The sequence below is a fragment of the Amia ocellicauda genome, chromosome 4 (assembly GCF_036373705.1).
Source record: "Amia ocellicauda isolate fAmiCal2 chromosome 4, fAmiCal2.hap1, whole genome shotgun sequence".
In the NCBI taxonomy this organism is placed as follows: Eukaryota; Metazoa; Chordata; class Actinopteri; order Amiiformes; family Amiidae; genus Amia; species Amia ocellicauda.
Genome location: NC_089853.1, coordinates 3183735 through 3210546, shown reverse-complemented (window position 1 = coordinate 3210546; position 26812 = coordinate 3183735). Strand labels below are relative to the sequence as shown.

Genomic DNA, 26812 nt, shown 5'->3' with positions numbered 1-26812 from the left:
CGCCTCTCTGTGTGAAGAAGTGTCTCCTGTTTTCTGTCTTGAATGCCTTGAAGCCCAATTTCCTTTTGTGTCCCCGGGTGCGTGTGTCCCTGCTGATCTGGAAAAGCTCCTCTGGTTTGATGTGGTCGATGCCTTTCATGATGTTGAAGACTTGGATCAAGTCCCCACGTAGTCTCCTCTGTTCCAGGGTGAAAAGGTTCAGGTCCTCAGTCTCTCAGTAGGACAGTCCCTTCAGACCTGGAATAAGTCTGGTTGCTCTCCTCTGAACTGCCTCTAGAGCAGCGATATCTGTCTTGAAGTGCGGAGCCCAGAACTGTCCACAGTATCCAGATGAGCTCTAACTAGTACATTGTACAGTCTGAACATCACTGCCCTTGTGCTCAATTCTACACTTTTGACAATATACCCCAGCATTGTGTTTGCCTTTTTTATTGCTTCCCCACACTGTTTGGATGGAGAAAGTGAGGAGTCCTCATAGACTCCTAGGTCTTTCTCATGCGTTACTTCATCTAGTTCTGTTCCTCCCATAGTGTAATTATAGTGGACATTTCTGTTACCTGCATGTAATACCTTGCACTTGTCTCGACCTCTATTTACATCACATATAGAAGTCATGCTTGTGCTATAATGTAGATTGTGTTCATCCTGCGCTGTACTGTCATGCACACTGCTCTAATCGAAATGGTGCCCCCCTCAGTCCAGTCTGAGACATTAACACCATGCAAGGCTACTTCTCTTTCACTTTCTGAAAACATGTATAATACATACAATCACAATTTAAAGATGCAAAACAGATAATCAGCTCAAAATAACTGAACAACACAAAAACAATGCACAGTAGACCGAGAATGCAATTTATTTTGTATAACTCTTATTCTAAATGATGAAATGTAACAAAGAGCCGCTACAGTGCTAACTGACATGTCACTGCACACCAGCCGTACACAGTGCAGAGGCTGGGCGCTCATTCCGACACAGGGACAAAACCCGCACGTCCAGCTTCCTTTGTTCAAGCGACGCGCCTTCCTGGCACACTGCCGCGCAGCGTCTGATTGGCTGAGGGGCCGTAAAGTTGGGCGGGATGTGGGTGACGTCAGGCGGGAGCAGTGATGTCGCATGACGTCAGGCGGGACAGTGATGTGGAGACATGCCTTTTTACCCTCTGAAATTTAAACTGAGGGAATGAGCGCCGTGTTAACTCATGGATTGCGTTAGGTAGTGGAGTTCCTAGTCCTTTTAGAAAATGGTGTGTTGTAAGGCATTTTTACATGGTCTCATCTTGCAACGTTTCTAGCTTGGCACACAGTCCTGTACAGTAAGTACAGTGCACCGATGATCACAGTTGGTACCCCCTGACATCTGCAGTTTTACAGTAACATGTGTGTCACATTTCTGTGTGTGGGAATACATGCTGTAAGCCTCTAAAGATCATCTTCAGCCAAATCTGTGGGCCCTACACATTCAATCTCAGGAGATTGCGGCGGACACTGTGGATTTGGTGGATCTATTTTTTATTTTCATTTTGTATTGTGATCTTGGGTAAGTTGTTTATTTTGTAATGCTACATTTGCATGTCTGCTGTTGTATGTTGATAGACGCGCAAAATGGATATCTAAAGTATATATATATATATATATATATATATATATATATATATATATATAATGGAAACACTTCTTCGGCAGTTATATAGTTAATTCCTGGGCTTCTCGATACGTCACAGGAACTGTATTGTGTTGATACATATAATTCGCTTTCTTGTGTAAATTACCATTGACTGAATTGTTCATCGCACATTGTAGTTCTTTATTCCTCTGTGGCAGAAAAGGTCAGATTTAAGAAATACTCGTACCAGGGCTTAAATAAGCAGTACGGTGGCCGGGAGACTTAAAGAACCCGCGCAATTGCAATAAGCTCATCTCCGCCAGTCTTTCACAATCGTGAGCGCTTGGCCATGTTTTATGGGTTTGTTGGTTTGTTTTATGTCTTTCTTTCTACTCAGCATCTCTGTCTCCACTGCTCTGCATAGCAGTTCAGTAACCGTGTGCTAAACAAGCCAGTCCGATTAGTTTAGCCAGTGATGTGTATACAGTCGTTTATATATTATACACATTGGGACAACATGTAGTTCCTTAGTTTTAGACAATATAGATACTGCAATAAATAGCCGGATTAATAGACTTGTGGATCCCAATTTCCGCGCCAAGAATTTTAAAAAATATGTGTACCTGCGCGGGACTTTGTAACTTCGCTGTAAGCCTGACTCCCGCTTCGTTTTCATTGGTCTATGGCCAGAAGGAGGCGGGTCACCCAACCGATTCTCGTTTCTGATTGGATCAAATAAGCAACGTCAAACGACACCAGGGGGTAGTTTGCTGTAGATTTATTTTGCGTTTCTGGATAGTGGCAATGCTGTGAGACTGCTCGGTAGGTTTCTGGTTTGTTTTATTTTATTTTCAATAAAGAGTGTATTATGACGTTAGTATAGACAGTGATTGTGTGCAGTGTATGCAGAGATGTACAACGTGTGTGATGTTTTAATGTAATGTTCCTCTAAAAGTAGAACAGAGCCTTTTTAATGTTTTATTTATTTATTTATTTATTTTATTTTAAGGTGGAAAATGACAAGTGCCTTAGAGGATTTAAAAAAAATAAGACACAAACCACATCCAAGTGTCTCTGATTCCCCGGGTACAACCGATGCAAAGGTCAGTAGTCTACCGGTACTGTTAATGGATTGGTTTATATCTATGCAATTGTAGTTACTTGATTGTACATACATGAAAATGTGAAACATCTTTCTACTCTTAAATATGAAACTAGATGAAGATTCCTTAATTTGAATCAAAACAGAACTATATCAGATCAGTGACAATCTGGTTCCAGGTTTCAGTGAGACTCTGTAGACTTTGAACGTTACAATTCATATCAGTTGAGTCAATAATTGATTTCATTGAGTCAGTAAGAGTTCAGGTGAAACTGATACCCCCCAAAAATCTTTATGTATTAATGGACAATTCTATTGCAAACTGTATGCATGCATGTATGTATATATGTATGTACAAATGCATGCTTTTAATTTCTACACAGGGCATTGTATTTGTAGAGCCACAAACACTGGAAATAAAAACTCCACAGAAGGTCTCTACCTCACGTTCTGTGTCCGGAGATTCCCAACAAGAGATGGGGTCTCTGACGACACCAACCAAGGGAAAAGATTCTCCTGCCTGCGAGCCCTGGACCCCAACAGCAAACCTCAAGATCCTCATCAGTGCAGCTAGCCCCGAGATCAGGAACCGGGAGAAAGAGCTGTGCCTGGAAGACACAGACGTCACAGCGGCCAGCGACTGCTCTCAGGTAAAAAAAAGAAACTCATGGGCCTGCTTTGTTCTGCCACATCCTACGTCTTTATTATGTATTATTTGTTGTTGTACTCTTTTACTGAGTTGAGATTGGCATTACATACTAAGCCACAATAAACAAAGTGATCTTGTTTTTGCAATACATGAACTTGAAATGTATTAAATTGCTCCTTTGTATTTTGTCCCAAGGAACACATTTTTGGGGATGATCCAGACAAACTTCAGACCAGCAGAAAGGAAAAAAGCTTGGGTCTACTCTGCCATAAATTCCTAGCACGATACCCTGATTATCCCAACCCTGCTGTCAACAACGATATCTGTCTCGATGAAGTAGCTGAAAAACTGAGTAAGCTGTGACCTGTGTTACATTTTTTTAATTCTCTGCAGTCTTCTGTAGGGAAGCTGAAATTCATTTAAAAGCTATGAAAGCATTTGTTAACTCGTGATATGCCTCATTATCCAGGAGTCCAGAGCTCGGACCACTTCTCTACACTAATTCAGCGATTGAGTTTCACAATGTTGACTGTTGTTACTGCATCCGATTTGGGGGAAAATATGTGTATTTATATATTTCTTATCTTCCCAGGTGTGGAACGAAGACGCATTTATGACATTGTCAACGTGCTGGAAAGCTTGCACATGGTCAGTCGCCTTGCAAAGAACCGCTATACCTGGCATGGCCGTGGGCACCTCACTCAGACACTGCGAGAGCTCAGGAGGGTGGGGGAAGATCAGAAATACGCCGAGCAGATGCAGCACATCAAACAGAAACATTACGAGAGGGAATTCGACTCTGACAATGACGAGAAAGAAAATGAGGACATGCCCAGACCGAGCGATGCGGACAACGAAGCTGCACAAAAGGAGATGTATTTTGTAGAATTGCCAGGGATGGAGTTCAGAGCCGGTGAGTTGAGCGTAGGCAGTCGTTTTCTGTCGCCAGTTTCCTAAAGGTGACTTCCTGGGAAAAAAATGGGAAGACCATTGCTTACTAGCTTAAATGGGTATGGAAGAATAGGTCCAAAAACAAAAGGAGGGGGTAGAAATATGTGTGAAGTGAAAAGTGCAGAGACACATCTATGAATTCTTCTCAGAATAACAGTTAAGGAAGCTGGAAGTCAAGTATGTGACTTGGACAAGGCAGAGAAATGCAACGTTGCAAGCTGTTGTATTCAAGATTAAATGGAAGAAACCTAAACACCGTTTTGCTTTTCTCTCCCTATTACAGCCTCTGTCAACAGCAGGAAGGACAAGTCCCTGCGAGTGATGAGTCAGAAGTTCGTAATGTTGTTCCTGGTTTCCAAACCCCGAGTGGTCAGTCTCGAAGTCGCAGCTAAGATTCTCATCGGAGAAGATCAGGTGGTCGATCTGGATAAGAGCAAGTTCAAAAGTAAGCAACGCTTCACTCGCGTACACTTTCATTGGATTTGATTCGGTGTTGGCGCAGACCGGGTTCAGTACCAGAATGATCTACTGACGCTGTGACTCCTCTGCTTTGCAGCCAAGATTCGCAGACTGTATGACATTGCTAACGTCTTGAGCAGTCTGGAGCTGATAACGAAGGTGCACGTCACAGAGGAGAGAGGACGGAAGCCGGCGTTCAAGTGGACGGGGCCGGAGGACTTCCCGGCTGTTAAGGGTGTGTTTTATTGCTATAACTAACTCTCTAAGTTAATGCTAAATTTAAGGTTTTACGATCCTTAATGTGTATATTTTGTCCTTTTGTTCCCAACAGGTGAAACCGCTCCATCAACCACTACTTCACTTCCATCTGGGCCGTTAGAATCGAGGTCATCGATCGAGAACTGTACCAAAAAGCTTTTCCCCGCGTCCAGTTCGAAGCACAGTTTCACCCGACACGCATCCCTGGTCAAGCTGGCAAAGAGCATCCAGGATGACCGAAGGAAAATAAACTCGGCACCTACCAGTCCCGTCAAAATGACAAGTAAGTGTGAGAGAGAGCGATTTCTGAGTACTACACAGATACCGCTCTTGTTTTCAACACGTACTTGTTTATCAAGAACACAGACCTTCCGATAATGTGCACTGCTAGCCAGAATAAAGCACCTCTGTACATATCTATATTTAAACGTATGTATGTATCCATTCCCTTTATGGGGCAGAAGTGTTGAACCTTTAGGCGGTTCACAATGCCTTCCTTAAATAGGAGACACCTATTGATGTATTAAAACTATTCAATATACCAAAAATGCATTCTGTGTTATAGTCATGAGTTTTAAATTGCGTGTTTTAATGGCTTATGAGAAATTATACACATTATTTCTGTTGATCTAAAACAGATTTTGCCTCCTTTGTCTTATTCAGGCGATTCCACCGACTCTGACTTGTATCCGAGTAGAATGGCCCAACTAGCTGCTATCTGCAAACTTCAACTAGACGAACAATCAAAGTAAGAGCTTAACTGATGTCATTTAGAGCCTTGCTGTTGTTTCATATGTACTGTAATAAGCCTGTGAAAGGAATCTTCTCATAGTCATGATTTAAATCCACTTTTTCTCCGAGTCAGGCTTTGAGTCTAAGAATTGTGCACATTTGCGTGTTCCATTTGTCATGCTATCCAACAAAGAAAGTTAAAATGTAAAAGTGATGTGTATATTAAAACGTGAAACAAATAAACATTCACAAAACTTTTTTTATGTATTTTTACGCAGAAAAAGCAAAAGGAAACCCAAACACGACGCCACAAACATTCAAAAGCCAAAAGGAAAAACTGCTAAAACAACAGGAGCAGCCGAGCTGCTCTCGAGTAAAGACCCGAGTGTCAACACTGCGGCTCAGATGAAAACCCCCGTTCAGCCCTGCAGGGCAGTTCCCTGTGCCCCCTCTCAATACGCGCAGATGATCCCCGTGATTCTACCGCAGAACCCGAGCGGAGCGCCTTATGCGATCTATTTGCATACGTCTGTGCGGCCTGTAGCGAATCCCGCTAGCTTGGCCGTACGGTCTATGACGTTTGAAGAGAAGACTGGAGAAAGCCCGTCTGACAACGTGGACGGCGGACGACACAGGACACACGCTGGGAAGGACGCCGCGGCTGCGGAGAGGGAGACTGATGGGTCACAAAAGAATCGCCCTCTCAGTCCTGAAAGGGGCCTGAAACGATCGCGCACAGGAACACACCCTGGAGACGTCTCTCCCAAGATGAAGAAGAAGACCCAAGCCAATTCAGGGGTAACTTATTTTTACCGGTTCTTATTGCTGTGGAAAACATGTCATATAAGACATTTTTAGAGATTCATCTGCCAAATTCGTACCCTGGAGCTGACATGCCCTGCGTTTTCCCTACAGGTCTCGCCTCCCAGTGAGCCGGGGCTGTACGACGTGTCCCAGGCGAGGCTGAAGGCACGCAGGGGACTGGTGTCCAGCCGCCCATCCCCCCGGGCCCTGCACTTGGATCCGGAGTTCATCAACACTCCAGAGAACAGGGGCTCCGAGCAGCTGGACGAAAGTGTGGAGAAATTCCTCGAGAAGGACTCTGACAGTGAAGCTGGACTCACTCCTCTACGCACAGTGCAGATGCAAGAGCTCATTGTGCCTTCGGGGCATCTGCACGCTGAGGTAAAGGGGCATTTCAATAAATAAGTGTGTCAGACGGCACTAATAATCCTGAATTGAGGTAATGTATTCATTCTTCTGCTGTTTATTAATGTTTTTTTTTTCCTCTCAGGCACTTATACCAACGGGCTACCTCATTCCCATCTCGCAGCAATCCCTGTTCGGGTACCAGGGTTCCCAGTCCCCTGACAGAGAGGGTGCAAAGATCATAGGTCCATGTCTTAAAAGCTACCAGACCCCCATCACAGGTACTGATCAGGCGTTACTACTTCAGGCTCAGAATCTGCATCTGTAAAGACTACATCCAGAGCATTCATTTACTTTGATTAATGTCTGTCCACTTCCCCTCCCCCACAGCTGTGACGCCCACGAGCTTTGCCCACGGCGCGACACTTCCTCATTCGAGCCCCTCGGTTTCGGTCGCCTCTTTCCCGGTGCTCAACCAGTCCAGCCCCTCCTTCGCCCCAGGCCAGCGTGTCAGTGGCCCCAGCCCGGCAATAATCAACTTCACGCTGCAGAACCTGGGGCTGATCTCGGCAGGGAGTCCCAGCGCCATGGCCACACCCACGGACCAGGCGAGTCCGGTCCCGGCCCAGCTGAGTTTCCAGCCGGGGGGAATGATCTTTGTGAAGCCCATGTCTCCGATTCCACTTCAGCAACAGCTGCCCGGTCAAGCTGTGACTTTAATCAGCTTACAGCAGGTGATAACCGGACCCGTGCCAGGGCAGTGGGTTTAGAGGGGACTGTGAAAGCAGGAATGCGTGTTCTGTCTGAAGGGAAGGGAAATAATAATAATAATGTATCGTAAAACTATTTTCTTTTCTTTTCACAGCCTGCTCTTCTGACGACTCCCAAAGGAAACCAGTCTGCCCAGCAGAGTTTCTTCCACACCCCAGTGTCCGCCCTGTCCCCACTGGCTACGGTGGCCTCTAAAGCCAGTCCCACTGTGCGCCAAAATGTTTACATACCACAGAGGAAGCTGGAAGTCAGCACTGAGGACCAATAATGACTTCTGACCTGTTGCTGCTCTGTCCTGCGAAGATTATTTTTATGAGCCACAGTTGTGTGTTATTTATGGAGTGAAACGACTGAATGGCTGCAGTAGGAATGGGGCACCTTAGTTTAGGTAAAAATGTCCTGGTAAGATGTGGCCTTTGATCTGTAAGTCCTGTTCACACATGGTGCTATAAAGTGTGTAGCTGCTGAAATCCCAGGAAGGCAAAAAATATTGTTGTCGTATTGTTACTATAGTCGCTAATGTCATACGTCCTGGAAATAAACCCAAGGATGGGCAATAATTGTTGGACAACTGTTGATGCATAGGCACCCTTTAACTGGAAAGGAGTTGCAAACTGGTATGTTATACAGCATACCCACAGCCTGCGTTTGTGTTTTAAACCTTGCCGTTACTATTGAAATGTGTCTTTATTCCTGAAACACATTTCCCAGTGTTAAAAACAAACACACATTTCACTGCAGATTTCTTCTGATTGCTGTATTCACGTTAAACACTAGTTAATACCATCACTATGTCTACAGCACGTGTTTTAAGCAGAAAATGTACAGGACCATACAGGAATTGCATGATTTGACAAAGCTCAGTGTGGGTTATGAGATATGTAAAATAAAATGAATAATACAGAAATACTTTAAATAGAAATATTCACATGTGTAGATATGCTTTGAATGTTACACACCTATGTACAGTAAAACAAATTTGCACATTTTATATGTTAACTGTTACCTCTACACATAAAATATATTGATTTGCATTAAATGTAAATGAATGCATGAATGAATGTAAAAAATGTATCCTGTGAGTCTAATCGGGTGATTTTTAATTTGGTTAATTTCCAGAAAGAGGCTTGCTTGCGTTGATCAAAATAAATGATTGTGGTGCTTAATAAAATAATTGTTGAAAACATTTTATTCCGTTATAATTTTTTCATATGGATAAAATCAACTAAAAAAATTTGGAGCATTTACAAAACAACATATTTACAGAACTGAACTGTTCTTCAGTATGGACCCATTGTTAAAATAAAGACTTAACTATGGATACGTGATGCTCGGACGGGTCTGTTCATTGACTACCCACTTCCTGGACGAGATCTCTGCTGACCACATAATAAACAGTATTTATAAACTGCAATAAGTGCTCTGTGTAGGTTAGGGAATATAACCTGTTAAACATATCTTAATCATAGGAACTGGCAGTTAAAACTGGGCCAACAACTAAATCATTTTCAGAACCTTTATTCAGAAAGCTGATGTTTAATTGCAGTGGAAAATGGAAAGACATGACACTAGACCAGACCAGACCAAACCAGATGGACTCTGGGATAGTTAGCAAACTTGTCAAATTTGCAGATGATACTAAAATAGGTGGCTCAGCAGATACAATCTCGGCAGCGCAGGCTATTCAGAGGGACTTAGATAATATTCAGTTGTGGGCGACACCTGGCAGATGAAATTCAATGTGGACAAGTGCAAGGTATTACATGCAGGTAACAAAAATGTCCACTATAATTACACTATGGGAGGAACAGATCTAGATGAAGTATCGCATGAGAAAGACCTAGGAGTCTATGAGGACTCCTCACTTTCTCCATCCAAACAATGTGGGGAAGCAATAAAAAAGACAAACACAATGCTAGGGTATATTGTCAAAAGTGTAGAATTGAGCACAAGGGCAGTGATGTTCAGATTGTACAATGCACTAGTTAGAGCTCATCTGGATACTGTGGACAGTTCTGGGCTCCACACTTCAAGAAAGATATCGCTGCTCTAGAGGCAGTTCAGAGGAGAGCAACCAGACTTATTCCAGGTCTGAAGGGACTGTCCTACTGAGAGACTGAGGACCTGAACCTTTTCACCCTGGAACAGAGGGGACTACGTGGGGACTTGATCCAAGTCTTCAAAATCATGAAAGGCATCGACCACATCAAACCAGAGGAGCTTTTCCAGATCAGCAGGGACACACGCACCCGGGACACAAATGGAAATTGGGCTTCAAGGCATTCAAGACAGAAAACAGGAGACACTTCTTCACACAGAGAGGCGTCACAATCTGAACAAACTCCCCAGCTATGTGGCTGAAGAGACTATTTGGGAACATTCAGAAACAGACTGGATAGGATCCTTGGATCACTCAGTTATTAATGGACACCAAACGTTTGTAAAATTTCTTATGTTCCTATGTACTGTGAATTAACTGCTGATAGAATTACTTTATGATGGTCATTGTCTTAAGACTATTTGAGATGTACATAAAATGCAGGGAAAGAAGGTAAATTAAATAGCTTCAACACACAACTATATATATATTTTTATTATTACAAAAATGCAGACTAGATTAGGTATATTCACTGATTCTTGTTTTGCGACTTAAGGAGCTCCACCTCTCGTCCTAAAGAGACACTATTACATCGTTCAGGAAGGCAGCTGTGACTACAAACGGAGGTATTTTTACACATGCCCACATGGAGCTTGAAGTGAAGAACAAACGGTTCCCGTAGGTACCAGACCGCGGCTCGCAGCACTGGCTTTGTCACAGGTTATTTTGGGAAGATGGTTTAATTTGAACGTCAGCTACTGATACCTCCTGCAGCTGTGAATGAAAGATGGCCAGTATTTAAGGCTGGACAGTTATCACTTTGCCCTGAAAAGGAGAGATCTGAGGCTCGACAAGGGCTAATGCACTGACGGACCCAGAAGGGAAAAGTTTGGTATGTTCTATTCTTTCTTCACTATCATTTCAAATATATAGAACAAAGAAATATGTTACATTTGCAGAATGTACATGTTAAAACAATGGGATGTGATTTTATAGTTAAACATACATTCTGAGTTTAGCTTAACCAGTCAACTTGGCTTCAATTTTGATCCTTTTATAGAGCAGAATTTTAAAAAGGCAGTTTTCAGTATTTCTGTTTAAAGCTGTGTTTATTATTAAACTTGTTAATTTTAAGCACAATTTTAAGGGGTTTATATTGAATTAATACAAAAACAATATTTATAACTATGTACATTTGGAAAACTAACAAGTTAGCTCATTGTCATAGAACTGAGATTACATTTCTTATTTTTATTAAACAGGAATAATTCATGTATTACTACTTTACTTTATACATACATATATATATGTTATTGTGTTATTGTGTGTGTTATTTTTTTTCTGAAAATGTTTATATCTTGGGGAAAAAAAAGCTCTGGATGTTAACGAGTATTGTACTCTTATTATATTTTAAAGAAAACCACTGGCACAAGTTCAGCGTGTTACTGTGGTCTGTATAAAGACACTATTCCTGGACTCTTATCATGGCGTTCCAGACATTTCAGATTGCTTAATGTCACTGCAATCAATGAAGAGGATAAGCAACTCACATCCAGTCTGACAGTCACCTGATATCTTATCCCTCATTTGGGATTTAGCTTTTAAACATCACATAACCTCCTGCACATTTAAACATTCTGTCATTAATGGTAGTGCTTTCCATTAATGACTGTCTATAAGGGTTTTGTGGGGAGAATATTTCCATAATAATTTAAAATATACATTGGAAAATGTATTATATTGGCCTGTATTATCTATTCATTTTGTAAATGAGGAATAAATGCTCAAATACAAATATCCAAATAATTGTTGATTAAAAATCCACAGAAAAGAGCCACCCATACTCAATGCTTATTTGTTTGTTGGTTTCTTTGTAAATGGATTCAACGCATTTTAATACAAGACTGTGAAATGACATTCAGTAATGTGAAAGAAATTGAAACGTATACTCTAAAAACCATCACTGCAACGCTGGTAAACATGACATCTTTGAGGTGGCTGCCAATTCAATCTTAACACACATTCTGTACACATTAGAACGGAACAGTGATTTCAATTTGAATGTCATCTCTTTTTGTTCACTTCTCAGTGGACCCACAAAACAGCTATCCTCCAGAATGCCAAACTGGGGAGGCGGTGCGAAGTGTGCGGCCTGCGAGAAGACTGTGTACCATGCAGAGGAGATACAGTGTAATGGAAGAAGTTTCCACAAAACCTGCTTCATCTGCAGTAAGTCCTGTTTATCCACACAAATGCATGAGAAAGCCTGCTGGTCACAAACTCTCTCCGTTCACCCTCGGTTTGGTATTTTCCGGCTTACAATGGGTCGGTTTCAAACACAGTTCTGTTACCGTGGGCTCTATTTGCATGTTGAAATATGTCCAGACTTATAGCCTTGCTAGTATTCATTCCTTATGATTGCTTAATATTTGCTAAATAAAGAAGAAAACATACATAATTTGTAACCTACAATATACAGATGTCCCACTGGGGAACTGTTGGATTGAATGGACATTTTTTAATTTGTAAACTGTCCAACACGTAACTAATAAGGATTATTAAAGGGCATATGATAAAACAAATAACAAGAAATGTAATCAAGCAACCGTGTTTCTTTTTGTATCAGCAGTTCTTTAAATGTCACAGTATGGTTATCCTTTCCTTAAACCTCATCTCTACAAAGGCCTGTATTAGAATAATAAGGCATACAATATGAAGGCTGACATTTGAGTTTCCTCTGGAGATGGTGATAGGTAGATGGTGCTATTGGGAACTCTAATACGCATGTAATGAATTGCCATTCAGGTTTGATTTTCCATCTGTTCTTGCAAATTGAAAATGCTTTACCCCTAGAAAGACCGAAATAGAGACTACAAGACTCCTGTGAGGATTCTAGTCCTGTTTCATTCCCTGAAGTCTTTCCTGGCTTTCAGTAGGGCTGCAGCAGCTGACAGGGTGTGTGAAGAGGCCATTTGTTGATGGAGATATCTGGTGTCTGCAGGGCTCTGGCCACACAACAACAATGGCTGTCCTGAGGCCGTGATGCCTCAAGTCTGGCTGGAGCGATACAGAGATCAATACTAATGTCTAGAGAGTAACCCTCCAAAGGGTTTAAGTGCAGCAAAGATTAACTGAATGATTGTAAGTCTATCTTTAGCAGGACAGGGGTTATTTCTGGAATTTATAAGCATCAGCCCCTTCCACAGAGACACATTGCTTAGTTATGTTTGCATGTTGGGTGCATACTGTTTTTAGAAGCTGCCTCATGTTTGTTTCTATCTCTTGGAGAAACATATTTTAGCCTTGACTTTATATCAGGTCACTAAATTGAGGAAGTCTAATGTGTCGCCGTTACTTTGATTTCCCAATCGCTTTGTTGAAAGTTCCTCTTCGTATGAAACAATCTTCCCACCTACTAAAGAAAAGTCTCCTACCTTGCAGTGACCTGCAGAAAGGGTCTCGACAGCACGACGGTAGCAGCCCATGAGTCGGAAATTTACTGCAAGTCATGCTACGGGAAGAAATACGGCCCTAAAGGTTACGGCTACGGGCAAGGAGCGGGGGCACTCAGCTCTGACCCCGGAGAGCACCTGGGGATTCAGCCACAAGAGTAAGTGGAAGAAATCGAGTCATGTTAAGAACACAGCAACATTGCAAAAAAAACAAAAAAAAAAACATTGCAAGATATAAACCAGAAATTATTAAAAACAAAATCTAATTTTATGCTTAGGATTATATCCCTCTCTTTGTATCCCATAATTCAAGACATTACAATTAAAACCAGCAGGGACATACCTTTAAGGCACTTTCCCATCACATAAATCACACTTTGGTTACAAAGACAAAGAGCTGTAATTAAGGGACAGTCACAGACATTTAAAACGAAGCAACAATTTCTTAAATCTGTACTGATGCATTATTCCCCCTCTTTATATTTGTAGGTCAAAGCCTCATCGCCCAGCGCCAGACTCAAACCCAAACAAATTTGCCCAAAAGTTTGGCGCGTCCGAGAGGTGTCCCCGGTGTTCAAAGGCAGTGTATGCTGCGGAGAAAGTCATGGGAGGAGGACAGGTACAGAAGCTTTACAACACCCACACCCGAGGGTGGGAATCAAAATGTTAGCTCTGCCGTAGGCATGTCATGTTGAAATATTTCATTTCAATGCCATGATCATCTTTTTTAAGCCTTCCATTTTTCCAGAGGAATCACTATGAGACAGATGTTTCAGTTGATTAGATGATCTGCATTAGCTGACTTTTTACATTGTAGAGCTAAACTCCAGTATGAAGAAATTAAAAATCAACACTGCTTTAGTGTCTCCAATCAATGCTCTACTGATGGGATTTGTGTGTGAGTAAATGTGAACATCCAGTACAATGTCAATCTGCAGCATTTGTAGGTCGTTTGAGGTACACCCACATCTTAAAAGCTACGATTCACACCGAACAAAGGTCTCTGTGGTAAACAATGCCCTCTTCTTTGTACTTCAAGATAACTTACAGCTCTTATCATGACTGGCTCTTAGAAATAGATAAAGACAAAAATCCACAATATAGATTTATAATAATGAAGGTATGGAATACATTCCACATCATGTAAAATCATAGTAATCACAGTTGTAATATACGTACTCTCTGTTCAGCCCTGGCACAAGACGTGTTTCCGTTGCGCCTTCTGTGGGAAGAGTCTCGATTCTGCAACAGTCACTGACAAAGACGGAGAGATCTACTGCAAAGGTACAGGCGACTCCAGCACCTCTTACTCATTAACAAAGCCTGCACAACACAGAGGTACATTAGCTAACATTGAAGGTTTTAAATAAGATGTAAATGAATAATCCAGTAGTTACATTTACTTATCCTGAAACCTTCTTTGTCTCTCATCATGAAAAACAAAAGGGTATACAAATGTAATTGCTACACAAAGGATAGCACTGATGTTCTGGCAAAGACTACAGTATACACACACAATTAAACTACAGTACAACCATTCATTTCTAGACAATGTTTATGGCACCAACTACAAGGCCAACAACTTCCCAGAACTCAAAATGAATTCCGGTTAATTGCTACCTGCATGATTGGTAAACTGCCATTAGTGTGGCCATGAAGGATGACTGAGCTCCAATTCACAAATTTATGAGAAAACATTAATAATCCTTTTCACAGAAGGCTAATCAGAAGGGTCTTACCTCCATATCCTCAGCGCCAACTCGACTTCATGTATGGCTAACAGCTCCGTATCAACCATCGGTCTATAAAAAGCCTGTGATAGTAACAGCTCATTTGTCCTGGAGAATATTTTATTTGGTCCATTGCTATACAGAACTTGAAACACTGCACAACACGATTCATTTAAAATGTGATCGATTGTGATCTGGTCTTCCATGAAAACAAAACATTGCTGTATTTCAATAGAACTTATTAACCTTTATCTGCTTTTTTCCCCTCTCTCCTCTCTCTTACTCTCTAGTTTGTTATGCCAAAAACTTTGGTCCAAAAGGAATGGGGATGGGAAATCTGGGAGTGGTTGAAGAAAAATAGAAAACACTCGAGAGGAAGTCTTCAAGAGTCAAAACTTTTATATTCTGCATTTTAATACGTCACTGTACATGTGTGGGATATTTTCTCAGAGTATAATAAAAATATTCTTAACACAAGCAATCAACTATTACATGACCTCTGAAATACAGCAAGGCATTGTTTTAGTGCACATCGTACGTATTATATTTAATTTCACAATGTCAAGGTAACCACATTACAGCCACCTCTGGCACACTGGAACATTATTTCACACTTTTAAATCAGGCTTAAAATACATGTTATATATTCATATTACACCAATTTGTATTCCCCCACAACAGGAAACTATTAATTTATCTTCTGCTTGTGTAGTAATGCAATTTCATGTAGATTTATTTTACAGGAAGATAATAAACATATTGCTGCCTTTGTTTTGATTCATTATTAATCACATCTGATCTGCCAGTTTAAAGAGGCTTGTATAATTAAAATACACAAGACAGGAAAAATTAGGATGTACATTAGTATTAATCTTTATGAAATAATTATGACAAACAGCTGCGAGACCAAGCCGAATGCATTTCTAATTAAAAAAACAAAACCTAAAATGCATGAACAGTATGGGGTAGGGGCTAATTGAACAAAAATACACCTCTCAAAATCCAGAAAGTGTAAGAGCAGAGGGGAAAAAAACAAGAACCGAAAGGAAACAAAACTTATGCATAAGGGAGTGCATATTTGTATGCTGGAAAAAGCTTAATAATTTAAACTCTCACCCAGTTGTGCTCCCAAATTAAGCAAAACATTATGTTATCTGCCAGCTTAAGTCTTCTATATTATAACGCATTGCTGTTAATGTTTTCCTTCGTCAAAAACCCTACATATAAACACACACAAACACGCACACGCACGCTCACACAAACCCACACATCATCTTTTCCAGTTAGTCCGAAATAGACAAGGAGGCAGCAAAGACAAATCCCTACTCCACAACAGCACACTGAGAACAGAGAACCTCATTTTGGAAGGAGGGCAGTTGTAATAAATATTCTGGGGGGGTTTGCCACATTATGCACATCAGTAAACAGGATATAGAGGACAGGTGACAGATCTAATGGGGATTTACTATACTGGTCTCTTAAATCACAAGCATCACCTGATCAATCAAGATTGAAAAAAGTATACAAAAACGTTTTGCCACAAGATCTTTAATACCACAAAACATTATATAAAAACAATCTTAAAATGCACGTTATGCACGTCCACATTACTTATTCCATTTACAAAACCGAGTCTTCAAAGTATACTCTCGAAAGCATTATGAAAAAGAGTGTTCATAGAATCCAATAATTGTGGAGTTGCTGGGGAATGTATTTTCCATTGAGTATTTTCATGACTTTGAAATTGATCCAAGATTAAAAAACAAATCAAAAAACATTTCACAAAAAGTAAATTTAATAAGCCAAATCATTTAAAAACACTGTCTTCTTTTTGAGGAAATAACTTAAGCTTTCTGTAAAATATGATACATGGCAACTATATATATATATATATATATATATATAACAAATTTGCTTCAGTGAATAATTGTGACACATTATAGCTATTTTTTAAACATTAAAATAACATGCAATGAACCCCTCCCTCCAATCACACATGATGAAGACCATTGATCAAAACCAAAATAAGATTAAGAAAACAAAAACAATCACTGCCCTTAAAACATGTTATGTTATTAAATGGGTCTTTGTACCGATAATTAAGATGGGGCTTCCAACCATCTATAGCTCCATAATATCAAAAGATTATCTTCTGGTAGAATCAGTATAAGGCCACATGTCATATTTATAGAAGAAAAACCTCCTTTCTTCTGGATGCATTTCCTTTCAAACCACAGAGCCGAATCTAACCTTCAGTCAAAGGAAGGATCAGCATTGAAACCACGACCCGAGCAGACCCTGCCGTTGCTGTTTTGGATGCACACTCGGTTTCTCACACGGTGTGGAACGCACTAGCGGCCGGCAGCTCCAGGCCCGCGGTCTGAGTCCAGTCCACCATGGTGGGGTTGAACAGGCCGCAGCACCGCAGCTGGAAGAAGCTGGTCAGATTCCTCGCACAGCCCAAGCTGCGTAAGAGAAAGGAGAAGGTGGGTTTAGCAGAGTGAATCGATCTGCCTCAAGAGTAGCCCTGTACATTTGCATGACGATCTGGCAGTTTTCCAGCGGTTCTCTCACACGCGGCACACAATCGAGCCGCAGGTATTAAGCATGTGGGTCTGTCGTGCGAGTGAGGGAGTGGAGGGAGGAAAAACAGAAAACAAAACGGCCCTTACTTGTACGGGTTTTGTCGCAATGAAAAGGATTGTTTGGATTTTCTCTTCCGCCTCAAGAGATTCATCCTCTCTGCTGAAGTCAATCCGTAGACAGCAATCTGGGCAGGGTGAGAATTAACCAACATAACAAACAAACGGATGTTAGTCACAGCCCTGCAATGCAACATTTATTTTTAAAACGTTTAAATAGTTGGTACAGAAACGGACACACCATTGAAAACCTGTATTACCTGGTAGAGCTGCGTCACTAGGAACAGTGACGACCAGGCGGTGTGAAAGAAGGCCATTGTGAAGATGTACAGCACCCATGGAGAACAGCCAACCAGGCCCGTCAAAACGCCCCACATCCCCTCGTCCTGATAGTTAATCTTACAATGGGATGACCAGTCTATAACACAAGACCATACTGAGTCCCCTTTCTTCATGAAAATACATCAGCCACTTGACTATTTTCAACATCTGTCAGGTGGCATGCATGAAGCAACACAAGAAGCCATGTTGGCCCTATGAAAGATTTCACAGTGATGTCACCATCAGAAAATCATCATTGAGATTGCAGAGAAAGTTCAGAATAACAGGACCAATATAGAGGCATGTCACTACAGTCTCAATCACAGTCAGCATCTCTATAGAAAATAGTGGGATGAACCATGCCATCTGGCTACAACAGTCTACTTACAAACAATACTCCCATAAAACATCCACGCTCCAACGACGGTCAGGAAGAACAGGAACGCCACAAAATATCGATGGTTTCTAGCACCTGCAGAGGAAATAACATTACAGAAACAGGAACGGTAACACAGGACCCCTCTCCCCGCTAATCGAGACTCGGCTCTCTAGCAGCACTGGACTGGTTTCAAATCTGTGCTGAAAATCTTCACTCTTAAATAAGATGCAACTGTATCAGTCACCTATGCAGCCATTAATCCAGATGGAATGGTGGTCCTGTCTCGCTACACAGCAGTCACAGGCAAAGCAATGCATCGAGCGCATCGGCTTTCGGACCTGGACGACAAGGAAAGACAAGAGGTTTAAAAAATCTCTTCATCTCATGTAAAATATTAAGAACTAAGGAATCGGTTCTTCATTTAACATCTCAATGTAATGACACTGGAAACAATATAGTAGTCAGAGCTTATGCTTAGTAAACAAAAGCGTTCAAGATTTCACGAACTGTAGCCCCTTTCAGGGTCATAACTTGCACATCACTTGTGAACCGTCACACGGACACATCTGAAAATCAGCCACATGACTGACGCATGGTGAAGTATCTCGCAATAAGAGGAGACTCCAAAACGCCACGCACCAGACAGGATGTGCAAAAGATCCTGATGTCCAGACATCCTGCTTCTGCCAACTTCACAACGTTCTACAGAGAAAGAAAAAGTGAAACTTACATCTGTGTACGGGATCAAGAAGCATTACACTACTGTGGAAAAACGACATAAAAACACAAAGTGCAGGGTCGCAATGTTTTTTCTTATTTATTAACTGCTTAATGTTATTAATTTAGTTAAATCGGGCAGGTTCTAAAGGTTTTCGTACATTTCAATACAGTTAATAATATATTTGACGTGCACACATCCTAGGATAATACGGTGTTTCAAATAAATAAATATATACTGACAAAAACTCACACTAATATAATTTTATAAAAGTGTTCACAAATTTGCACGGGTGCACAACAGATTATTGTATGGAATGTTTCATTTTCAGATACACAAAATGAAAGATTAAATATAGAGAAATGTGCTTCAATGCGATATTAAAATTAAATCATACCTTTTTCTTTTCTTCTTCTGTAACTCTTATGTACCCAGGGTCTGTCCTACAGCTTTTAAAATAGTAATAGAATAGGCCGGTAATGCTGACAGTAAAAGGGATCTGGAAAATTGCCTCTGACAGCTGTGAGGTTTTACATTAAGGAATTTAAATACAATTATCTTTAAATACAGCATTCTGCTCCTATTACCTATTTCCAGCAATTGTATTGCTTGCTAAAAGCTTCTTATACATTTGACATGGATGGATGTAGTCATAAGCTGAGGTTTCATTTCAGACAGCGTAGGCATTTTTACACATTCCTGCTACTAAATTTATAATATGGAAAAAGAGGAAATTAAATCTCCTTAAGGACAAAATCTTTAAGACAAGATCAACAACATCAGCTTCTTTAGTTCATGTGAACCCAATAATGCAATTAAATCTCCAGATGAAAATATTTTAATGGTATCTTACCTGGTTAAAGCTGCTTAGCATGTTCTATGAATATTTGGTTTACAATATCAAATCTGTGAAGGAGGTACGTCCTGCCTTCATTAATCAAACCTCACATCACCACAACACTGCCGTTGTGACACACACAGCAAGAGGAGTCTCCCGGCCTCAGCCATATTTAATTATTTTCAGGGGATTACATTTACTCGGGAAGTTAATTAAGAAGCAGCATTCGTATCTCTTGATCTGCAGCCTATTGCCACATGACATTGGACCAAATACAAAATGTATGCATGAGCAGCACTGCATCAAACTGCTGCTTTCATTTCCATAGTAAATTGGTAGTTGTTTGCCTACCAATAAAATAAAATCCCAAGAAGAAAACATGGCGGGCCATGTGGCGAAATCTCAAGGAAACTGTATGGTAATGAGCTTCTCTAGGTTAAATTCATTTCAAATAACTAAATTACATCTTACTTGTGGAGGGGGGGGGACACTAACCATTCAGTTTGAGCGCTGTAGTTCTCCTACAGCCGGGATACATTTTATTAAAATAGAACATCTTACTACACACAGTAAACAAATCAGTGCTGAAAAATATCATTTTTGTAACTGTATCAGTGACACAAAACCCTTGTTCATGCTAGAACCAGAATAAAGATATTGACCCCTAAATCAAGAACCCCTCACCCAGAGCCTGGACTGCGCTGGCAGAATGCAGACGCCTGAGGCAGACTGAGCTGCTGGTGACAGGCTTGCAATTAGCCACTGGCAGATGGGCTGAAGTGTTGATTTAATCGAGTCAACGCCCCCACCTCACACAGAAGACTTCCATTAGTCCTATAATGACTGAAAAGGATATCAGGTAAAAACCACATGAACCAGGTGACAATCATCCAGAAGAGGGAGGCCAACACCAGTGACACGGTCATGATGCCCTGACTCCCAGGGCCCAGGAACTGCCTGCAACCAAACAGACACCGAGCTCAGGGCCATTGATGGCATTTTCATTTGACCTTTCAGTGGAAAGACATATCTGAAAGGAAATCCTAGGCCTCTCTATAGTCTAACCCCTTCCTACAATCACAAATTTGTTTGGCCAGGCGGCACCGATGTGTGGCCTGAACGAAGCTGCGGGAAACCCTGACTGAACCCATTACCGAGTTAAAATGAACATGGTCTGCAGACATTGGTTGTAGAAACCCACAAATCCTGAAGGCCTGGGCCCAGCTCCCCACAAGAACCTCTCCTCTCAAGCAGTCCTCATAACATGATCTCTTATGCAAGGGAAACACTAGAGATTGCAGCGTTACATAACCTTGTCATTATTAGATTACAGAGCTAATTATGGACATAAATTGATGCCGCTGCAAGAACAAGAATGTCTTTTCCGATTTATGCAATTTGCATGTCAGTTCACAGTAAATGGGGAAATGTGGATTATATATATTTTTAATTATACAGGATTGTAAAGCCTGTACAAAAAGCAATTAGTCTGAGTAACTAATAAATTATGTCAGAAGAGGTTATTTTTCTGTTGGGACTTAATTAGACAGGATGTCTAACAGTTCTGTCTCCCCAATATATTGTTGCCCTGAAAAAAATTAAAGACCTAATTCAGTATTTATTACCTACTGTTCACCCACAGGTCTTACAAATCAGACAAATACTGCCACCTTGTGGGAATTTCCACTCAGTGCATAAATGCAAGATATCCCAGTTGTTTCCCAAACTCATCAAGCGTACTGAAATCTCTTTACTCGGTTTTGCTTTCCAGTAATGTGGCTTCCGGTCCATTATTGAGAATATTAGGAATAAACATTCCAGCGAATGGTGGAACACGGGCACCAATACAAAATAAAGAGGGACTTACCTTGACATGAGGTTGATGACGGCACAGACACAGGCAAACAGAACTCCTTTAAGAAGCCAAGATTCAGATTTCATGTCCGCAATGGCGCCGATGGTCCAGAGCACCAGAGCGCAAAACAGCAGCATCACATGGAACTGAAAGGAAAGAATAATTTGCCGCCTCTTTACACAATAATGTGACCAGTGTTCACATACAACCACAAGACCATGCCGTATATGAAGGCTTATAAACAGTCATTCTTTGAAAACAGCCGTGTACGCTAAGCTCAGAGAAGTGCGACTCAGGAGGTGGGAATCACCGCGCCGATCAAGCCAAATACAACACCCCCCAAAAGGATTCAAGCAGTATTACTACACAGAGCCCTGCAAAATAACCAGAGAGCAATTGATTAATGAGCTCAGACTAATGTGCCCTCAATGATGGGAAGCCGAAAGGTACCATTTGACTGGAGGAATCTAGGTTAATAAGACTGCAATTTATTATAAAAGGACACTGCTCTGAACGGCTGTAAAAGCTGGTTACAAGAAAACAGGACATGATTGGTTTGCATTAAAAAAAAAAAAAAAAAACATCACATTTAGTTTCTACTATTTTCCCAGCCTCATATAAACAGGTCCCTGAGGCTCAAATGCAATCATCAGGAAGCGTAACATCTCGGAGTCTGGATATATATCCTGTGGAAGACTACAGCACAGAGATGCATCACTTTGGGTGCCCCTGACGCATGCATCGATACGGCGATCATGCATCCAGCACGGACCACGACCTTACCTTGTATCTTTGAAAGATTTTGAAAATTGCAGAATTCGATTTAGTCCTCTCGTTCTTGATCTGGTTCAATATATGAATCAGCAGGGGGCTGTGAACTTGATGGGCGAGGTCAATAGGAGTATGTCCCTGAAATGGCACATTAAGGAAAAAAAACAGCAAAATAGAACAATTATTTATGTGCATTAATTGAGGAGATTTAAGCTTCTTTAGTGGTTTTGTTTTGTGTTAAGTGTTTAAGCCCCAGGTATTCACATGGCTGTACTAGGACGCATGCGTGTTCTAGACTTCAGAGGCATCTTCTCCTTTGTAAACTGGCCATGAAAACAAAACAGCTCTGGTTATTTTCCAGCTCTGGGCCAATCCTTCATATCGATCATTCCACACCAAGCTTCAGAGGAACGAGGTCTTTCACGGACGCCTCTCGCACCTTGGCGTTCTGCATGTCCAGACTGGCGCCGGCCTCCAGGAGGATGTGCGCGGCATCCACGTTGCCTGCCAGCACGGCGCAGTGCAGGGGGGTGTTCCTGTGCACTTTGTCCACCGCGTTGACTGAAGCATTGCATTTCAGGAGGAAGCGGGTGGGCTCCGGCCTGCAAATCAACACCAGCAATATTACACAGGGCCGCTGGAACCACATAGGACATTTTATAAAACTTAAGTAAATATTGAGATAAAATAAAGTTTAATCTAAATCATGCACATCCTATGTAAAGCCAGTACCTGTGTGTCTGAAATCGGTAAGCTTGTACAACAAAGAGAGGTACGGAAACTTTCAGAGTACAAGCTTACCGATTTCAATTCTCTACATGATGGAAACATTTGACTAACTTAAACAGCTACACTGACGCCTTCCCCGTGTGGAGAAACTGGAGTAAACTGTTACTAAACATTTGACACATCCGCTGTTTTGTTTATTCTGGTGAGATGTGTTGAACTTACCCAATAATCTTTTGGGCAGCCAGCATCAATGGGGTTTGCCCATTTAAATCTGGAGCATCTACATCCTACAATAAAAAAAAAATTAAAGTTTGGTGAAAAATGTAAGAATGAACTCAGAACGTTGAAAATAACTTCCGTCCCTTGCAAGTTTGTCAAGACCTCCATGCATTATGATAAATACTCTTGTCAGAGTGTGGAGTGACCCCAGAGAAAACCGTACCTGTCCCTTCGCCAGCATGTAGGCTATAATGGGCATGTGCTGAAAGAGCACGGCCAAATGGACACTACTGAAGCCTTCTCCATCCACGAGCATCGGGTCTGCTCCAACCCTCAGCAGCAGAACCACCATGGGGAGGTGTCCCTGTCTGCACAGGACACGGGCAGGTTAAATGTATATGCACACAGCCTGGTCCTCCCAAAACTGAATGCATCATACTGATTAATTAACTAACAGTTCATACTACACAACTTCTTAGGCTTTTTGTTTTACAATCCGTTCCATTATTTTATTTACATTTTGAAAAAATATAGACAAGCACTGCATATTGATCTCCAGGAATTTAACAATGCACATATTTAGACACAAATGTACTTTAGAAACTTAGAAACTGTCTTGTTTTATAAACACACAGACTAAATGTTGATTACTGTACCGTATGGCCCAGTGAAGTGGGGTTGAGTTCAAATCGCCCCCGAGCTGATCGACAATAGCCCCTTTGGAAATGTAGTACCTTGAGAGACAATTTCAAATAAAACTACAAGGAGTAAATAATTTCCAAATAATTTAACACTGCCTTTTAGCAGAAACATCAGGTGATACTTTATTGCACTTATTAAGAAAAATGTATTCAAAACTACAACAAAAGACAGCAAAAATAGTACAAATAAACATATAATGATGTATATTTAAGAAACAAAGGTCGTACTTGACCAGCTCTGTTCGGTTGTTGATGGCTGCCCAGTGCAGCAGAGACACGTTTTCTTTATCGGGTTGCCTCACATCATAGCCAGCCTCCACGAGCTCCTTACACCTCTCAATCACACCATACCTTCAAGGAAAAACAGGTATTTAAGTCGAATGTGCAGTCAGACACATTCAAGACAATCCTTTCATCCTGGGCCACAGTGCAGAGCGGCTGTAGTACCATAATATTTAACCTCCCTGCTCAGATCATTCATAATTCAGATGTGTTCCTCCCCATCGAGACAGAATGAAAGGAATGTCATACTCTTCACTTTTTCAGTTCGGATTCAGATAAGTGTGCTAAACGCTGACAACGCTGCACCTTGGAATGCGGATAGATGACTTGAGTACAAACCTCAGCCCTGTGAGTCTTTACAAACAGGCTCGATCATTATCACTGTCTGACACAAACGTCCAGTGTGTCTGTGTGTGAATACTAATCTGAAAGATGCTACCGACCTCAGATTCAGTTCTAATGCACATGAGTACTGTAGCCAGTTTAGCTACATTATTGAAACTACGGTACTGGAAAGACAGCCCTGGTGTGAACCTATATTCTGTACTACTATAATCTACGTCTCTAATTACAATTTTCCCATGACACATGTTCTACATTTCAATCACAAAGAAAACACAGATTCATATAATAATAATAATAATAATAATAATAATAATAAACTTACTGTGTGGCCTTAATGATGTCCAAGTTGCTATTATCCTCCATAAATAAGCGTCTCTTGGGTTGCTGTGTGGGATCCATATCGCTGTCCCTCAATGGGCTCCCGTGTCCATGAAGCCCAGGCCTGAACCCGTGCATATGCCCACCATGCCCGTGCCCATGGCCATGAGACTGGCACTGTAGGATAAAGGGAATAAAAGTCATTCATACAGATGCTTAATTTCCAATTAAACCTAACTATACATCCATAGTCTTCCCACTGAAGTCAAAACAGCAGAGTCCTTGACCTCCTTCCTGCGCTTACTCAAGACACATCTTTTCAGACAGTACATGTAATTTAGCCATTTACTCTCCTATAAGATAGCACTTTACAATGTTTTATCATACTACTTGCCTTGCATTACTAGCACTCATATTGCTATTTTGATGTCCCCTATGCTCCCTTTCCCTTGGCCCTTGACTGTGACCTCACATATTGTCTGCACTCATCAGCTTTTACATCCAGGATGTAAGACCCCATATATTGTATACACTTGTGTAAACTGGAATTTGTGAAATGTATTATGCTTTGAATTGCACTGTATTATATGAATTGGAATTAGTAATGTTTCATGCCTTGAACTGCTCTGTATTTTTGCACTTTGTATTGCACTTATATTTTGTAAGTCACCCTGGATAAGGTCGTATAAGAATAAATACATAAATAATAATAATAATAATAATAATAATAGTCTGATCAACTACAGCATATGAAAATATGACCACTATGCGTCTCAATCAGGTATATTTGACTTGACATCATATATAACTCTATACATATGATCAACGAGAATAAGTGCAATATATAGTATTTTTAAAATGACTATATATTAAAGTACTAATAAACAAATAAATGGTTAAATATATCCACGCATTTTTCAATGACCGTTTCATCCAGGATAATGTCTCGGTGACCCGCAGCCCAAGACAGGTATGCGCATCTATAATGCAGATTGGCAGCAGTACTTATTTTTCCTACGTCATCGGTGACATGACGATTGCGGCGCGGACAGCGCTGACAGAAAAGCGTCTGAAGGGGGTCGGATGGATCTGCATTCCTGACTTCATAGTCGCACTGCAGCCCGGCTGAGGGACGTCAAATGAACGTGCACTTCAGATTTGATGCACAGCTTATTCTTTTGAAACTAACAAACTAAGCGGTTGTCTATTTTTTTTCTATACATATTAGAAGAAACGAACTAGTCTTTCAGCTTGTATACGTTTAAATATAGTACGTCAATAAAAAGAAACCAAAGAACAAAAACCAGACAGGCAGCTGATGTGGCGTCTTTTTCCATTTGGTATATACGGTGTAAATATTAAACTTCACGGATATACTGTTGTAACCACAGCAATATGCACACAGGTTTTGGTTTGAATATTAAAGCTTCTCACGCGTGGAAGTTAAAGACGAATGCATCGTGTAAAAAAAAGCAACAAAACACCATCTACCGAGATTCATTTCATTGCATTTCATTGCCTTTTCTCGAGTGACACTTAGGCACTAAATACGATCTCTTAAAAAAAATAAAATAACTGTAACTCACTTCATTGTCTTCTTTCCAATCCATTATTCGATTGAATTAATCAGAAACATGAACCTGTTTTATACATTAAGTGTAACGTTCACTCCCAATTAACTTCCTGGATACGAGCCCCGGGAACACGTGCTGATTGGTCTGATTTGTATTTCCGCCCA

The 26812-nt window shown here is 41.0% G+C and overlaps 3 protein-coding genes across 3 annotated transcripts; 2 read left to right on the top strand and 1 right to left on the bottom strand.

Annotated features, from left to right (window-relative positions):
* The first annotated feature begins 1128 nt into the window (after positions 1-1128).
* e2f8 (E2F transcription factor 8) lies at positions 1129-8862 on the top strand. Its single transcript, XM_066700527.1, has 14 exons — positions 1129-1539; positions 2615-2708; positions 3091-3357; positions 3552-3708; positions 3949-4269; positions 4591-4752; positions 4864-5001; positions 5098-5307; positions 5688-5772; positions 6035-6554; positions 6672-6941; positions 7051-7186; positions 7296-7639; positions 7771-8862. The coding sequence occupies exons 2-14, from the start codon at positions 2622-2624 to the stop codon at positions 7942-7944; spliced, it is 2871 nt and encodes a 956-aa protein (XP_066556624.1). The 5' UTR covers positions 1129-1539; positions 2615-2621; the 3' UTR covers positions 7945-8862.
* Positions 8863-10557: 1695 nt separating this feature from the next.
* csrp3 (cysteine and glycine-rich protein 3 (cardiac LIM protein)) lies at positions 10558-15725 on the top strand. Its single transcript, XM_066700526.1, has 6 exons — positions 10558-10666; positions 11864-12003; positions 13216-13384; positions 13716-13845; positions 14417-14510; positions 15247-15725. Exons 2-6 carry the CDS (start codon positions 11892-11894, stop codon positions 15315-15317), a joined length of 576 nt encoding a protein of 191 aa, XP_066556623.1. The 5' UTR covers positions 10558-10666; positions 11864-11891; the 3' UTR covers positions 15318-15725.
* Positions 15726-16488: 763 nt separating this feature from the next.
* Positions 16489-26802, bottom strand: zdhhc13 (zDHHC palmitoyltransferase 13). Its single transcript, XM_066700525.1, has 17 exons — positions 26661-26802; positions 25079-25251; positions 24358-24480; positions 24085-24162; positions 23652-23796; positions 23432-23496; positions 22920-23082; positions 22493-22618; positions 21722-21855; positions 20711-20811; positions 19414-19538; positions 18938-19000; positions 18543-18636; positions 18308-18391; positions 17859-18016; positions 17629-17726; positions 16489-17421 (listed from the first exon to the last, which is right to left on the bottom strand). The coding sequence occupies exons 1-17, from the start codon at positions 26682-26684 to the stop codon at positions 17289-17291; spliced, it is 1887 nt and encodes a 628-aa protein (XP_066556622.1). The 5' UTR covers positions 26685-26802; the 3' UTR covers positions 16489-17288.
* Between the last annotated feature and the right edge of the window lie 10 nt (positions 26803-26812).